Source organism: Mus caroli, chromosome 16, assembly GCF_900094665.2.
Source record: "Mus caroli chromosome 16, CAROLI_EIJ_v1.1, whole genome shotgun sequence".
NCBI classification, from domain to species: Eukaryota; Metazoa; Chordata; class Mammalia; order Rodentia; family Muridae; genus Mus; species Mus caroli.
In genome coordinates, this window is record NC_034585.1 from 20,063,097 (window position 1) to 20,080,732 (window position 17,636).

Below are 17,636 nucleotides of genomic sequence, written 5' to 3' on the forward strand. Positions count from 1 at the left end.
TCTCCCTATATACTGTGACTGTGACAGACAGAGTGTGCTCTCCCTATATACTGTGACAGACAGATTGTGCTCTCCCTATATACTGTGACTGTGACAGACAGACAGATTGTGATCTCCCTATACACTGTGACTGTGACAGACAGAGTGTGCTCTCCCTATATACTGCGCATGCAAACACATACTTGCAGACTATTGTGGTTTCTCAAAAAACTAGAACGAGGGCCAGGCATCATGGTGCACACCTTTAATCCCATCACTGGGAAGGAGAAACAGGCAGATGTTGCTGAGCTAGAGGCCAGTCTGGTCTACATAGGGAGTTCCAGGCCAGCTGGGGCTACAAAGTAAAACCCTAGCCCACTCCCCAAAACCAAAGAAAAACAAATTAAGAAGCAAACCAAGAAGTAGATCTACAATATGACCCAGCTGTACTGCTCCTGGGAATATGTGCAAAGGACTTTATGTCCATCTAGAGACACCTGCACATCTATGTTCTTAGCTGCCCTATTCACAACAGCCAGAAAAAGGAATCAACCGAGATGTTCATCAACAGGTAGACTGCTAAGATAAGTGTGATACACAATGGGATTTTAGTCAACTGTTAAATAAATGGAATCATAAAATCTGCAGATAAATGGATGGAACTGGGGAAAAATTATACTGGCTGAGGTAACATACGTACGTCCAGAAAGATTAGCATGTCCTCGCTCCTAGTCAGTCCTAGCTTCAAGTCTTGTTTTTTGTGTGTAACTTGGAGCTTCAGTGGAAGGCAGGGAACTAGAGAGGGGTACTGGATACCTCCTTGTGAGATACAGGTCAGGGAGACCTCAGAAGCCTCCAAGACTACACATGCCACTGCTGTTGCCCTTGGTGACTCACCATAACCACATGGTGAGATCCCACTGCTGAAGACACTACACTCTAGGTAACCTACACAGAGAAACCAATTTCAAATTGACCAGGAAATGCCCCCCTGCTGGCTGGTTATAAATGTGCCTGAAGGTGCTAAGTAGGCTGCTGGGAAAGAAAAGACTTCAGTGAACTGGACCCTGAACTGTGAAATACTGATTAGCCAGACAAGATGTGACTGGGGTCGGCAAGATGGCTCCACAGATAAAGGTGCTTTTGGCTAAGCCTGGTGACGTGAGTTCAGTCTCTGGGACCTGCATGGCAAAAGGGGAGAACCACCTTTACAAGTTGTCCTCTGACCTCCACCATGCTATGTATGGCACATCCACAGGTGTATATATTCACACTAAAGGAGCTTTCATATGGTACTATGGTTTACATTTTCAAATTTTTCAACATATTTTAACACATACAAAAAAGCAAATATATGAAAATATTTGTTTTTCTTCACCATAGAAAAGCCAGTAAGACACTTTCTAAGACTCATTGTGTTTGACAGGTTGTTAAAACACTTAAAATTACTTAAGCAACTTGAGGAGGGGGGAAAGCATTTTTTTTTTTTTTTTTTTTGAGTCTTGCTCAATAGCCCAGGTTGACCTTGAATTGATAATCTCCCTGCTCCGCCTCCCAAGAACGATACCTCCAAGCATGCTCTACGATGCCTGGCGTCATCCCAACAGGCTTTTTCAGTGAAGGGGAAGCATTTCCTTTATACACCATGAGCAATAATACCTTATTGTGACAACTGGGCCTTTCATTCGGGCTAGGAGACTGAGGTCTGCTTCTGCGACTGGGCCATTCTTCCCCAATCAATGACGTCCGCAGAGAGATCCTGTTTAACTGCTGGATATACAGAAAGAGCAGGAATTGCAGCGTGTCCACATAAAGCTGTTAGGGAAATAAGAGATGGATACACCTTAAAACACCACCAACTAGTTTATAATTCAGTATACAGTAAACTAGGGTTCCATAGCTTCTTGATCTTAAAAATATCCAATTTAGAAACAGCTATCATTTGATGCCCAGACAGAGGAATTTCTAAACTACATAACTGGAGTCACTTCTGGAAACCAATGTACTTTCCGTACGTATGTTACAGGTGAAAAAGCAGCCTCAGCTATTAGAGTAAGTAAATGAACAGATGGGAGGAGGGTTCAACCAAGTATCATGGTTTAACCTAGATCCACAGGCTAACCAAGGAAACAACTAAAGCTGGTATTGGCGTGGCAAAAGAACTTGGCAGTTTCCGCATGCATGTGCACTCCAGAGGGGATGCCCCTCAGGCTCTTGTAAACTTCCTACAAAAGCTTGTTTGACTTAAAGAAAATGCTGGTGTGGTAGCACACATCTATGAGCTCAGCATTCAGCAAGCTAACACTGGAAGGAGCATTGAATCTGAGCCCATTCCGGGCTACACAGCGAGACCTTTAAAACAAGCAAAACCATACACAATGGAATGCAAACCCACTACTCTTCTGCTGCTGTCATCTTATTTGAGGAAGGGTGTGGCTTGAAGCTCATGCATTTCATACTCCAGTCAGGTAACGTATTTGAGTATACACTCAGATCTTGAGTATTTCGAGCCCAGTGTGCTGGCTAGTTTCTGTCAACTTGACACAAACTAGAGTGCCTGAACTGAGGAACTGCCTCCATCAGCATGACCTGTGGCCAAGTCTGTGTGATATCTTCTTGATTAGTGATTGATATTAAGAAGTCCAGCCCACTGTGAGTTGTACCAGCCCTGGGAAGGTGGTCCTCGGTTGTATAAAAAAAGCAGTGAGCAAGCCAGAGGGGGCCAGGCGGGAGCACTCCTCTCTCGTCTCTGCTTCAGTTCCTGTCTCTAGGTTCCCGCTTGAGTTCCTGCTCTGACTTCCCTGAATGGACTGTAACCTTTAAGTAGATAAACCCTTTCCTCTCCAAGCTGGTTTGGGGCAGTGTTTTATCACAGTGATAGGGAACAAGCATACCCAATACTCAATCAACTGTCAACTGTGAGTCTGTGTATTTAAAAAAAGACAAGGCCTCAGATACCCATGGCTGGCCTCTAGTTCGTAGTGGAGGATGGTCTTGAACTTCTCATCTCCCTGGCTCCACCTCCTTAGTGCCGGGGTTGCAGGCATGCACTACCACACCCAGTTTATGTAATGTGGTAGTGCAAGGCGAGCACTCCTTAAACTTCTCACAGATTCTTCACCCAGCTTTCTACCTTTAAAGTTACAATGTCATAGCTAGGATATCGACACTGAAACAACCCAGAAGGAGAACACTCCCATCAACACAACCTGTCTTCCCTATCACCTTGACCCCTCCCTCCCCTGACCCTTGGCATCCACTTAACAACTCTTCTCCTCGGTGCTTTAAGAGTGGTACATAAGAGGAGTCACACTGAGGCAGACAAGCACTGTGCTAGTGTAGCTTGGGATCTCCGTTAAATGGTTGTGGGTAATGCACACCCCCATCATATAATTGTACACTTAGCACTTAATACTTCAACTGCACATAATATACACAGACAACCTTCTTCATATAGTGCACCTGGCGACCTCGGGCCTCAGCTCCCTCTGTAGCAGGTTACTCATGCTCCCACATCTGAACAATACTGTGTGTTTCCCTGCCCCTGGCAACAATGGAATTTACAGTTTCTATTGAAGCACGGCACCAGTGTATACAGGTATAAATAATAGACGGCCCAATCCAGCCGCAATTGGTTTTGGATGTGTGCAGAAGGTAAAATTGTGTTCTCCAGCAACTTTTGTCCCTATACCGTCCTATGCCTATGGGCATATGCATAATTGGGCGTGCATATGGCCCAAATCAGATGCTTTGTGGGGAGGAAGATGTCCAGTAGGAGAGATGAGTATGTGATCCAATCTAAAATCAAAATAAAGAACCACCCGACTCCTCTTGATAACCAGCCCGTCCTTTCGTCACACTGCATAAAAAGACCCCAGGCTACATTTCTGGGCCCTTAGTCTTCACTCATGTGGCCTGCTGTCTTTCTTGACAATGTATCTTTCTTCAATATGTATTATTGCTTTGCGCCAAATAAAATTACCTTGCTTCTTTTATAAGTCTGCACTATTATTTTCAGTTCTTGGATAAAATACCAAGAACCTGGAAATACCTAAGCTGGGCCCTGACCACCATTAATAATGGGGTAACTTTACACTTACTGTGGCAGATTGGCTTTCAGAGCATAGAGTCCTTCATTTTATACATCTATTTTAACAATGTTTGTTAGTGTATCATTACTGCTTCAGCCAGGCTCCTCGAGACTGGAAAGAGTCTTGCTTTTTCAGTTTGTATATCCATAGTAACTAGCAAAAACTATGGTACACAATAAGCATTCAAAAAACTTGGAAGTTTCTTTACATTTTCTTCATCTCCATGTTCAGACACTACTGCTACACCTAGCATATGTCAGATACTGGAAGAAACATGTGGCTAAGGACTAACTGCAGTGTCCCCCTGTCTTGGTTGTGGGACAAACTTCTTTTCAGTTTCCAAAACCTTCTTTAGGAATATATTAGCACGATGCTGCAGACACTGATTAGATGGCGAGCCTTCTCTTCTCCCGGGTCTCACATCCAGGTCGCATTCACCTTCAGTCTCTGCTGCAGTTAATATGCTCCGAGTTACAGTCAGGGAAATGGAGACTAATTCTTATTTGCCACTTCAAGACTGGCCCACAAAATTGAAGAAACAGAAGCCAAAGCCTCAGGTCCTATTGGCAGGCTGTAGCAACTGTACTGTGACCTGTAACTGTTTTGATTCCCATTTTTCCAGAGACTGACATAGCCCTACCCATCCACAGATGGGAACAAAATATGCTAAGTAAGCCAGACATAGAAAGTGAAACATGATTTTCCTTGTATCTGATATTAGTGTACTTTTATTTGTATCATTAAATATGCATGGCAGGTTACTTTGTAAAAGAAAATGATATTTTGGCTCACAGCTTTGGAGGTGCAAGGTAAAGGGGCATCTATCTGGTAGTGGCCTCTGCTGGCAGAGTCACAAGCTGGCCTGGGAGTATCAATAGCAAGTGGCATGCTAGCTGTTCTCTCTCCCTCTCCCTCTCTCCCTCTCTCTCTCTCCCCCCCTCTCTCTCTCCCTCCCTCTCCCTCTCCCTCTCTCTCTTTCTCACACACACACACACACACACACACACACACACACACACACACACATACACACACACACACACAGAGAAATGCACCAGCATTACATCTACTCCAATGACCTGACCTAATCCTAATCACTTTCCAATGGTACCTACCTCTAAACACTATAGTTAGACTAGATTCTGGGGTATTATTTTTAAAAAAATTTGTTAGCACATATTCATTACCTGAAACAATGGGCTTTGTTATGACATCATCATACACATAAATCATATACAATAGTAAGATCTATCTCATTCCATTTTTCTTTTACAGTTCCATTAAACATATACACATTTTCTTTATTCTGCTGTGGAAAACTAAGCTGAGTCTATATTTTGACTGCTATGCAGTATAACATGGCTCTCAAGAATCTAGATTGCTATCTAGATACTAGATATCAATCCATTAGATGCATGGTTTGCATTTTTCTCATTCTGTGATGTCTGCTCACTCCTCTGAAATCTCCTTTCACTGTGCAGTTTGAAATCTCACACAGCCCCCATTAGCAACTCTTAGCTTATGCCCTGCCAGGCTTCCAGAGTCCTTTCCAGCAAGTCCTGGCTACGCTGCATCATATGCTTTCTCCTTGAACAGTTTTAGAGTTTCAGGTCTTTGGTACATTTTTGGTTAGTTTTGTTCCAAGAGCAGAGGGTCTGGTTTATGGATATCCACTTTTCCCAGCACCACTTACTGAAGATGACAGTACCTCTCCAATGTGTTTTTCACGTGTCTGTTAAAGATGAGATGGCTGTAGCTGTGCTTGCTTTTTTCTCTGGGTCCTCTAGTCTATAAGTCTACATGCTTGTTTTTGTTACTATGGTTCCTTACTACAACTTAAGATCAGATATCGTGGTATCTCCAGCCTTGCTCTTTCTCCATAGAGCTGCTTAGGCAATTCAGGGTCATTTGTGCCTCTATATGAATTCTAAGATAATTTTTCCTCATATTGCAAAGAATTTCATCAAAACTTTGAATTGTGTGAAGCCTGTAGATCACTTTTGGTAATGTTGCCATATATATATATATATATATTTTTTACTTCTGTTGATCTGTGAGGGTTGGTGCCATTTTTCTTCTCTGTGTCTTCTTCAATCCCCTCTTTCAGTGTTAAAGTGTTCACTGTAGAGGCCTTTCACCTCCTTGATTACGCTTATTCCAAGGTTGGCTGATTGCTTTCTTCTTTCTTTCTCAGCAAGTTCAATCTTAGAAAATAGAAAAACTACTGATTTTTGTATGTTTTTTTCTTGTATTCTGCTTCTTTTCTGAAAGTGTTTGGTGGAGTCATTAGGATCTTTTATAGATAATATACATGCATTTTATTTATTTATTATTTTGAGACCAAGTTGTTTAGGTTGGACATAAACTCACTCTGTAGCCCAGTTGCCCTGAGCCTATGATCCTCCTGCCTGTTTAGCAGCTCGGATTACACCTGTAATCCGAGACCTTGCTCAGACTAAGCCTGTGTCCTCTCAATCTGTCATGATGAGCATTAAAACCCAACAAGGGATATCATGGGAGACCATGTTCCCACCATGGTCCAACCACAGTAAGTGCACAAAAGCACAGGGAACAGTGACCATCAAATGCGGAAGGCAAGGAAAACAGGCAATGTCAAAGCTAACAAAGCCTCAATCATACAAGGTAATTTAGTTCTGTGGGTCTGTACTACAGAGGTGTGTACCACACCTCTAGCTAACAATACTGCAATATAAAGTTTTCTAAAAAGTTAGAATGCATGTGCTCTTAACATATACACAAGTAAAATAATAATGCATGCTAGAGAAATTTAGGAAGGTGACAGATGGCCCTGTGGCTGTTACCATGGTGATGGCTTCAGAGTAAAGACCTGTTGTCAAGCTCATCATGGGAGGAAGACACCGGTTCCCTCCACTTTGCAGCTCTTCCCATCTGTGACAAGAATAGGCTTGATCTACAAAGAAGCTATTTCTTCCCACAGGAGAAGATGTAGACTTTGTCAAGCACACCCTGGAGGAGAGCTATGGCTCAAGTGTAGCCTCTGTGTAAAATGAACAATAAACTGTTGCCTTTATATTTCAATGTTTCATTCCCCCACCCAGCAAAGCCATTTAACACTAAGTAGCTCCAAAATACAGAAATGTGGTTTCTTGAGTCATTGCTCACACAAGAGCCCAGAGATTCATCCTATCAAGTGCAGCTGTGTAGGACTGTTGATCAAATAAGAAACAGTTATCAGCCTAAGCCGCTGTTACTATAATTAATGTACTATATATAATTAATAACTCTGTGAAGTCATTTCTATCATAAGAATGAAAAACCCTCAAGCCCTTTTCTGAATTTGTATTCTGACCTTTTTGCATACCAGTCATTCCTACTAGCTATGGAGTCGATGATGGCAGAGGTGCTGGTCTCTGTGGTTTGGGTAAGTGAGTCACGAGTTGAAGTTGGATGCCCAGTGTGGCAATGTGAGGAGACAGTGGATCTGTGAGAGGTCTGTGGGCCCAAGTAGGAAGTCTCTAGGTCTTGCTGAGTACTGCCTTTAGAAAAGATGCAGTTCTTCCAGGATTCTGAGTTAGCTCTTGCAAGAGGGTTGTGTCCATACCCACCTAGAGATTTATAGAAGGCAGAATTTAAAAGTGACAAACTGGGGTGCTTGGCAGACAAAGTACTGAAACAGCAAAGCTGCCAAGCTGCCCCTGGGTTATGTCTGAACTGCAGGAAGAAGGCTTTAGAAGCACCATCTAAAAATAGAATCTCTCAATGTAAAAGGATTTGAAAGATTTGCAGCTCCTCCAGGAAAGGAGCAAAGAAGTGCCACGGAGAGGTGCATCCAGGAGGGATCAGCATGGATAAAGTGAGGCCAGAAGCACCGGGACAAGAGGAAAGGGACTTGGAGGGCACCTCAGAGGTCTGCAGAGCTACCTCTCCACCACAGGCTCAGAGCCTTCAAAGACAGAACTGTCTCGGGAACAGGCTCCGAGCGCTCTCTGTAAGCTCTCACACGCTGCTCCCTGCTTTCCAGAAGAACACACTTTAGCCACCTTAGCTATGTCCAGCAGGCCCAGGTACAGCTGATGAACTGATCCAGATGAGTAATCACCAGCATTTAGTGTAATGTATGCTGGAGGCACGTGGAACATTAGGGCTATGGAGGCACAGCAGTTTCCACACAGATTTGAGAGTAAAACAGGAGGGGTCCTGTTATACACTATTCACTGCCAACAGACCCTGAACAGAAATAATGGGACATCCGCCAGGACTCTGGAACTGGGAACTACCAGTCTACAGTGTCAGTCTGGGAAAGCCGCAGTCATGAGACTCTAAGCTGAGAGCTGGAGTATGGGCTGAGCCTAGCAGAGTCATAGAGGAAGAGCTGCTGGTGGTTTTAAGGGAACTTAAGAGTTTTAACAACTTGTGTCTGATCTGATAGTGTCTGGATGTGCTCTGGGCTAGTTACTCCTTTCTGTTTAGCTATTCCTTTTGGTATAGCAATGTTTACCAACAGCACAGCCTATTCCATGACATACTATGAATAGAAAACTTGATTTGTAGGGCCTCATAACTAAAAAGTTTGCCTTGGACCTCCAATGAGTGAGTGACTAGCATTTTAATAAGTTAAGATCTAGGGACTATTCACAGACTATGATTCCATCTGTCAGCATATGAGTTGTGTGGAGCAAGAGGCAGAAGCAGAATGACCTGGCTTGAATATGATTTGTCCATTCTGAATATTCATGCTGAGATTTAATCCTCATGCTGAGGGACCAAGAGGGGAAAAAATGTGGCTATAGTATTGAGTGGAGCTGAGGGTTAAACAGGATATCAGCTCAGAGCCCTGCGATTCAATACTGGTAGCTTTGTAGGAGAAAGAGAGACTGTCACACACACAGGCAAACAGTGTCTCTCACGTGATGGCCTCCCATATTGCTGCAGGTCTCTACCAGCAAGAATCCTAGAGCCACATATGTAGCCTCTCAACCTCGGATCTCCAGCACTATGAGCCATACTAAAGCTCTTTAAAATTGGCCCAGTCTGTTGCTTATCTTATTAGCCACAGAACACGGGTAAATCAATAACCGTCAGGATAGGTATGTTGTTCTAGCCTACAGCAGATGTCATTTTCACACACTCTGGTTAGAATGGGGTGGCTGAGTAAAGCGAAGGCAACAGACTGCTAAAGAGACTCTGGTGTAGGTGCCGCTGCCTGTAACGTACCAGCAATTTGGTACATTCTCTTGCCCCAAAATATTTTTAAAGTCAGTGGAAAACTTTCCAATTCATGCTTTCTTCAGGAGTGGATAGTATTAAGAACTAATTAAGCGCATCAAATACACATACATCAAAACACTTCCAAACTGGAAATGCTAAAATCAGTACTTTAGAGTCACCACTGCCAACAACCTGAACCCTCAAACTACACTGTTAGTACAAACATTAAGAATGGATTATTTCTCAGAGGAACTATATGTACATCAGTCCATACCTGACTTCTTTGCTTTTCAACTTCATCTTCGGTTGTGCAGTTGGACAAAATTTCAGACCACTCCAGGCGCTCCTCAGGTGTCCTCACAGAAAGATTATCAAATATTTCAAAGTAAAGCCATGCTAGATCCTTAGCCAACTGCAGCTTTCCGCACGCAATGTGCCTCCAGGTTGGCCAGTACAGGTGTGGGTAGGCGCCTTCTGTGGCCCGAGTTCGCACATAGGTGGCTATCTTTCTAAGGTAGTGAAGGCTGAATTTGGACGGAGGTGGCTCCTGCAAGGCACCCACTAGAAAAGGTTCTGCCTTTACCCAGAGGAGAACTCCGGACTGATCCATAGTCTCTCTGAAGACATCAGGACAAACAGGCTTCTTTGCATACCTAGAAAACAAAGTTTCTTTACAAACATGAAACAAATCTCATTTACCCATTTTCTTAAAAAGTGGATCCTTCCTTAATTATCTTTAAATATATCATATCCTCGGCTTAACAGCAGCATCAAAAGCAAAATAGATTTTTGGTCAAATTCCATTGCAATCTATTTGAGAAAGAAAAAAACCAAATACCTATGAGGAAATTACCTTATTTAAGTTTGTTTGAAATGGTTGTTTAAAAGTATGTAAATGCATGAGGTCTGGGTTATATTCCTGCCTAGAAAAGGAAGAAAGGGAGTGCTGCTGAGGTGGTGGTGTGATGGTAGTGGAGGTGGTGTGGTGTGGTGTGGTGTGGTGGATGGCATGGTATGGTGGTGTAGTGGGTAGTGTGGTGTGGTGTGGTATGGTGGGGTGGTGTGATGTGGTGGTGTGGTATGGTGGGGTGGTGTGGTGTGGTGTGGTGGATGGCATGGTATGGTGGTGTAGTGGGTAGTGTGGTGTGGTGTGGTATGGTGGTGTGGTGTGGTATGGTGGTATGGTGGGTGGTATGGTATGGTGGTGTGGTGTGATGTGGTGGTGTGGTGGATGGTGTGGTATGGTGGTATGGTATGGTGGTGTGGTGTGATGTGGTGGTGTNTGTGATGTGGTGGTGTGGTGGATGGTGTGGTATGGTGGTATGGTATGGTGGTGTGGTGTGATGTGGTGGTGTGGTGGATGGTGTGGTATGGTGGTGTGGTATGGTGGTGTGGTGTGGTATGGTGGTTGGTGTGGTATGGTGGTGTGGTATGGTGGTATGGTGGGTAGTGTGGTGGGTGATGTGGTATGGTGGTTACGAAGGAGAGATGTCACAATGTCACAGGATACTATGCTGTATCCTGGGTATGAAGCACTAGTAGACACAATATAACACTTTTTACAGTAATATCAATTACACACAAAAGACAGTTGGTTAACAATGATTTGGATATAGGATCAGCAAGATGGTGCAGGGATAAAGACCTTGCCACCAAGCCTGACCATCCGAGTTCAACCCTCCAGGTTCACATGCTGAAGAGGGAAACCCATTTCTGCAGGTTATCTTCTAATCCCCAACTAAATAAACAAAAGGAGTTAAAATTTAAAAGTATTCTCAGATATTTGAACATGTAAGATAAGGCTCCACAACAAGCAGCATGCTTGCATAACATTTACAATAGCACCCAAGACTGTGAGTGTATGTAACGGGCCAGGAGAGCGAAGGCATCAGTGGGTAAGCTCTCTGTAGCAGTGAACTGGCTCTGATGTCTGCTGTGCTCAGTCCCGGTACAGCGTGTACAGACTGGCTGCGCACAGTCATATGATACCAGTGGGGTCACTCATGCTCCCCTACCTCAGGGAAATTAGTTACTGGCTTCTGGTACTTGTCTTTTGTCTAGATTTAACGAGACTTTGATTTTTAATTTTCATGTTTATGATACATATACACAATTTTGTATTATTTTCAAGGTAGTCTAGGATTCCTAATGTATTCCATTTTATTTTCCAACACTTAATAGTTCCCAATTTTTCATAAAAAACAAGATGGGGCAAAATATTGTTGGTTGTCGATAATGGTGGCCAGAGGGACCTATTTACCTCTTACTCTCCTCTATCTTTAAAATTTCCACTTTAAAAAGTTTGTATGTTTCTGCTATTTCAGATAATGCCGATTATCATCTTCCTGCACATGAATTGCTTCCCAAGGACTTTTAGACATGCATTTACAAAAATGTAATTCCTGGAACTCCTGACATATAGTCACCCTCCTCAAAACAACTTTCAAACTGCATCATCATTTAAACCAAAGCATCCATCACAGGGAACAGTCCTTAGCATTAACACCACTTGAAAAGGACTTTTCATATGGCCAATGAGAGATATTGTATTATTCCATTTTGAAAAGAAGATGGCTCAGTGGTTAAGAACACTGACTTCTCTTCCAAAAGACCTGGGTTCAATCTCAGCATCCACATACAGGCAGACAAAACATCCATACACATAAAAATAAGAATGTATTTTTAAAAAGAAAAGAAATAATTGACAGAGCACTTATGTGCCCTGCAGGGTGCTTATGTGGTCAGCAGGATGCTAAGTGTGTTACCTTACCGCCCCTGTTTCATTCACACACTCACCAACATTTCCCTCAATTCCCTCAAGATTTGAGGAGTTAGGGAACTTGTCTAAGTTCATGTATTTAGTTTGGCACACTTTGATTTAGGGCTCTGGTCTGCTTTGAGAAATTCATGGCTACAAAGGTACTTTGGGAAGTTGTTCAGAAGAGGATGACAACCCTCAGGCACAAGGGCTCTTTAAGCAGCAGATCAAAGGACAAGGAAAGGTCAACTCAAATGAGGTATGAGCGGAAGTCCGGATCAATCCAGGAATGAAGGAATACAGCTCTATCAGGAAGCCCCCTAGGTTTTCTCAAAAACGGTGACAGAGTGTTTTCGAGGCACTGGGCACAGGGTGCTGAAGACCTGTTATGACTCAGGGGCAGTTAGTAGGCACAAACCCGGAGGCTGCGACCTGGCCGCTGGGTCCGGAGGACAAGGCAAGGGCCCGGGGACACTCCCCGGGGTCTGCAGCTCCGCTGCTGCCCTGCATGGAGGCAGAATGGCCAAGGGCGCAAACTGAGTCTGCGGGCTTCGGGACAGCCAACCAACTCTCCCTAGAGGTCGCAGGACCGTTACCAGGGCAGCACTCACCACCACCCTTCTCCGCAGCTGCAGCAAGAGCATTCCCCATTACCCGCCCAGCAGCTGCCGCTACCACGGCCACCTCCACTCAGTGCGCAAGCGCCAGGCCTTCCACCACAGAGCCCTGGCTGACTAGTGCTAGAGAGACCTGAGGCTAACTGATAACTGGGGCTGGGAATTTTCTGGCGCTGTGCCCTTTACGACAGGAGTAGGAAGTTTCCATACAATTGTGGTCCTCACAAGGCTGTTATTGATGGGTAATTACACTAACAGCAGTTTATAGCTACTCTGAGGTAGGTCCTTGTAAAGTTCCTGTCTTCTTAAACGTTCTGGTAAACTAAACCAAGGGTGAAAAGGCAGGTGAACGCAACCCAATCCTAAGAAAACTTCCTCTTACTGGCTGTCAACATTCCTGTTTTCCTAGTTCTTCATAGCTTCTCTAGGTGTGCTAGAACATAAAAAGTAATAGCTCCTCTTACAAAAGATAAATAGACCATAAAAAGTAACAGTCCCTCTTAGGCAAGCTCTCTCCTCCCAGTGAGAGACAGGGGCCAGAGCGGAAAACAGAGCCTCCCTGTGGCCATGTCTGTGGGGGCATTTTCTTGACAAATGATTGATAAGTGAGGGTCTAGTCCACTGTGGAAGTGCCAGCCCTGGACAGATGGACCTGGATGGTATAAGCAAGCAAGCTGAGCAAACCACTGGAGCAAGCCTGTAAGCTGCGCTTCATGGCCTCTGCTCTGGCTCCTTCTTTGACTCAACCTTGTCTTTCCTACATAAAATGGACTGTTAGCTGTAAGTAAAATAAGCCCTCTCCTCCCCGAGTTGCTTTAAGTCACTATGTTTTTGCCATAGCAACAGAAAGTAGACTAAGACACCAGAAAACCCCTCTCTTCTGGGTATTCAAGAAAAGAAGGGCAAAAGTCATTTTATGATCTCTGTTCCAAACACTGTATGGGAACCCCAAACAAATGTTCTGAAACCTGGAGAGCAGATTTCCTTTAGACTCTTGGGAAGGAACTTTGCAAAAGACCTATCCAGCAAGTGCAAACGTGGTCAGAGCCAGAGTTGGCCTGGTTTCAAGTGGAATGCCCAATGGGAAAGGAGCTGACAGTATCTGCCCCTTGGTCCTGCGGACAGGCTCAGCACTGTGCTAACAACAGTATCCACAACCTGGTCCGTGATGAACTGCCCAGTGTTTATGATGCCTCCTGAGAAGGACAGCCAACCAACAGGATCAGTGTCTATAGCCCAACCTTGCAAATGGCTGTCTATGGGTGTGCTTGGCATCTGAGAGCCTAAGAGGAGACACGGAGGATCCAGACTGCCCGACCAGCTCTCTCCCCTTTAGTCAATGACAGGATCAGTTTAAAGTCCAGTGCTGGTTTGTTCTCATCCCGATTTTTTTTTCTCTTACTTTCTTTTCCATCACTTTGAAAGGCTTTATCAAAAGAACACAGGCTGACCTGTTCATTGCACAATTGATTTATGATTACATGGGAATTCTCACATCTGCTGCAGGACCCTGTCAACAGTTGGGTTTTTATAAAACAGTTGGGTCTATAAAAAGCCAGTGTCCAATGGCTAGGCAGGGGGATAGAGGCGGGACTTTTAGGATTCTCCAGCAAGAAACACAGGAGAGGGAGAAGGATTCCACCACAAGAGGAGTGTAGGAAAGACCACCTGCTATGAAGACAGAGGCAGGAGGGTGAGACAGCTGAAATGTAGGTGTGAAGAGAAAGCAGCCCTGTGGGAGGGCTGCCCAGAAGGAAACAGGACAGCAAAGAGATACTGCTACACTTGTTTGGTGGGGTCTCTGAGTCGCCTGAGGTTAATTTTCGGTTATGTGATTGCATTTCTTTACTCTCCCTCTTCATCCCACCCTTAGCCTGAGCAGCACCATCTCCCTCTTGGACCATCTCACTCGTTCTATTTACTTTGCCTTTTATTTTTTTAATCAACCCAACACTAATCATAATTACTAGCTCTAATTATGGACTAATTGTGTATTAGAGGATTGCTATCCTCTAAGTATGGCGTGGCTGTAGGCCTCTAAATTCTCATTAGCTGTGTTCATCTGCAAAAGAACTGCACAAGATTGGGTATGTTGGTGTTCTACTATGGAGGGTGCAAAGTCTCATGAGGCCTGGCCCTCCCTGAGGCTACTCAGGCAGTCATGGTTACTAGGATGGCAAGGCTCAGAAGTCGAGCCCTCTCTGAAGCTATATAGGCAGTGAGTGAACAACTGCTGAGAGGCAGCGACTTTCCTCAAGGTGTAGTCACTTATAAGCTGCCCGTGCTCCTACTGAACCCCCTCACTCATGTTCCTGTAAGTAACTCCAAAAAATTCATTGGTTACCATTCTAGACTCGTACTGGCATGAACAAATATCCATGTGTACTCCCAGAAAAAGTTCACACAATGCTTGCTGCTCAAACGTGCAACATGACGGAACCAAAGATGACTTTGTGAGGAGCACTTGCATTGTCTTTGAAGCTGGCTGTTTAAGAGTGGAGACTCCACCGGAACAACACTTACAAATGTGGCACAGGATGCCAGGACTTCCACTATCCATGCTGTGGGTAAAAGGCATACCACGAAATCTCCTATGTCTGAAGGAGTAGTAGTGTGGATCTCAAGGTGGCCATTTTCCTCAATGAGTTATGGAGTGGCATGCCTCATGACAAATGAGTCCACTTGAGTATTGAGACACCCCCAAAATGGCTGATGGATTAGAGAATATACTACAATCATCTCCAAGTAGCATATATGGGACAAGGCTTTAGGTAAACTAGCCTGGGCCCTAATCTAGACAGTAATCTAGACAGTAAGTCATGCAAGTAAGTTGAGCTGTCCTCTCAGAAAAATTGTGGTCAAAAGGGAGAAATTAGAAGAAAAAGAGGGAAGTGTTGGCTTGACACTTCTTATGGTGGCAGGGAAAGGAGTGGGGTAGGAGTAGATCTATCCGAAATAGCCGTCACAGTGTTCTACTGCTATGAAGAGACACCACGACTATGGCAACTCCTCTGAAGAAAAGCATTTAGCTGGGGCTTGCTTACAGTTTCAGAGGTTTGGCCCATCGTCATCAAGAATGACGCCACATAGGCAGACATGGTGCTGGAGAAGTAGCTGAGAATTCTGTATTCAGAATCATGGGCAGCAGGAGAGAAAACTGCTTTCAAAGCCCACCCCCAGTGACACACCTCCTTTAACAAGGCCACGCCTATTCCAACAAGGCCCCACCTCCTAATCCATCCCAAGTAGTGCTACCCCCTTATGACTAAGGATTCAAACATATGAGCTTATAGAGGTCACTCTTACTCCCTTGACTCCACAGGCTTGTAGCCATATATCATAATGCAAAAATGCATTCAGTCCAATTTCAAAAGTCCCCACAGTCTATCACAGTCTCAAAATTATTTAAAAGTCCAAGTTCAAAGTCTTTCATGAGGCTCATGGAAATCTCTTAACTGTAACTCCCAATGAAATCAAAATGAAAAAGCAGATGGCACACTTCCAATGTGCAATGGCACAGAATGTATATTATCATTCCAAAAGAGAGGAATAGGAACACAGTGAGAAAATACTGGGCCAAAGGAAAACCGAAAATCAGCATCTCCATGTCTGATGTCAAAGTGTTCTTCAGATCTCCAACTCCTTTAAGCTTTGTTGACTACAACAAAACCCCTCCTTCCTTCCCCCCATCCCCTGGCTGGTTTCACTCCCAGTTAGCAGATCTCTTTGGCAGGTAGCCTACCACTCAGGCATCTCCAAAATCTTGAGGTCTCCAAGGCAAACCAGGCTTCACCTTCATGGCTTCACATAATGGCCCCTCTTAGACTCCATGAAGGGGCATCTCTGACACATACCTGGCCTTAACAGCCTTTCTTAGTCATAAGAGATTCCACAGACCCTTTCTTGTATCTTTGACTCTAAAGCCAGAACCACACAGCCAAACTGCCAAGTTGCTGTTTGCTAGGGCTGGAACATAGCCCTTCCTTCAATTAATTACATTTTCATCAGCTCTCTGTTTTAGATGGTTCACTGCTTAATTCCTTTCCACAAGCTGGAAGCTTAGCTGAGCAGGGTCTTGGCCTGAGGTCACCACTCCCTTTATTCCATTTAGCACCAGGCTTTCCTTAAAAAGCATTTTAACTCCTTGAGCACTGGACTCAGCTCCATTAAACTCCCTGGTGCTCCTTTTCTCCTCAAACTGTACATTTTGTATTTTTCCTTTCTTGGCTTGCTCATTTTCATTATAGATCTGCATAACAGTGACCACTACCACCCACACAACAGAGTCAATACTAGTCTGTCTTGAAATCTCTGTCCCAATGCCAGTAATCTAAAACTCTTCAATTTAGCCTCAGGCAGATTTTTCTGGATAAGGGCAAAAAGCAAGACACATTTTTTTTTTTTTTGCCAAAATGTCACAAGAATTGTATCTAAGCCACTTCCTAATATTCTTCCCCTATGAAATTTCTTGAACTGGACCCCCACAGTTCAAATCTCCCTCAGTACTGTCTTCCACGCTTATACTAGAATGGTCCATTAAGCCCCCTTTAACATGTTTAACAACTGTTTTTCTAATCAGAGTCCCCAAATCCACATTTCACCAAGAAGAAGCATGGTCAGGCCTGTCACAGCTATGCCCTGATCCCTGGTAACAACTTCAGTCTTAGTCCCCACATTGCCCCTCATGGGATCCCAAAACTTGGAACCCATAGTAAGTAAACCGTGAGGAGGAGGCATCAGTGATAGAAGATACACAACAATCAGGGCTAGCTTTTAATGCAGAGAGGAAAGTTCCTAGTACATTATGCAAATGGAGGCCTTAATAGTCCAATACAAGAAACTATGATAATCAGGAATATTCTGTCACTCAACTGTCTAAATTGGGAATGATTTTTATAGTGTATGTGTGAGAGAGACACCCAGTGTTTCCACTGCTTCCTGAGCATGGATTCACCTTTCTGTTCCTGCTATCATGCCTTCCCTGCTAGGACAGACTATCGC

General features: G+C 44.1%; 1 protein-coding gene across 5 annotated transcripts in view; it reads right to left on the reverse strand.

Moving 5' to 3' along the window:
- Tbccd1 (TBCC domain containing 1) overlaps window positions 1-17,636 on the reverse strand; it is a 45,408-nt gene that overhangs the window by 17,944 nt on the left and 9,828 nt on the right. For 4 of the 5 annotated variants that reach the window (XM_029470441.1, XM_021185087.2, XM_021185085.2 and 1 more), the window contains 2 exons: window positions 9,535-9,913; window positions 1,639-1,794 (listed from right to left, as the gene is read on the reverse strand). In XM_029470441.1, coding sequence (XP_029326301.1) covers window positions 1,639-1,794; window positions 9,535-9,913 — 535 coding nt within the window. Of the gene's footprint in view, window positions 1-1,638; window positions 1,795-9,534; window positions 9,914-12,629; window positions 12,974-17,636 lie in introns of those variants that run through there. The other variant, XM_021185086.2, reaches the window with a different exon arrangement.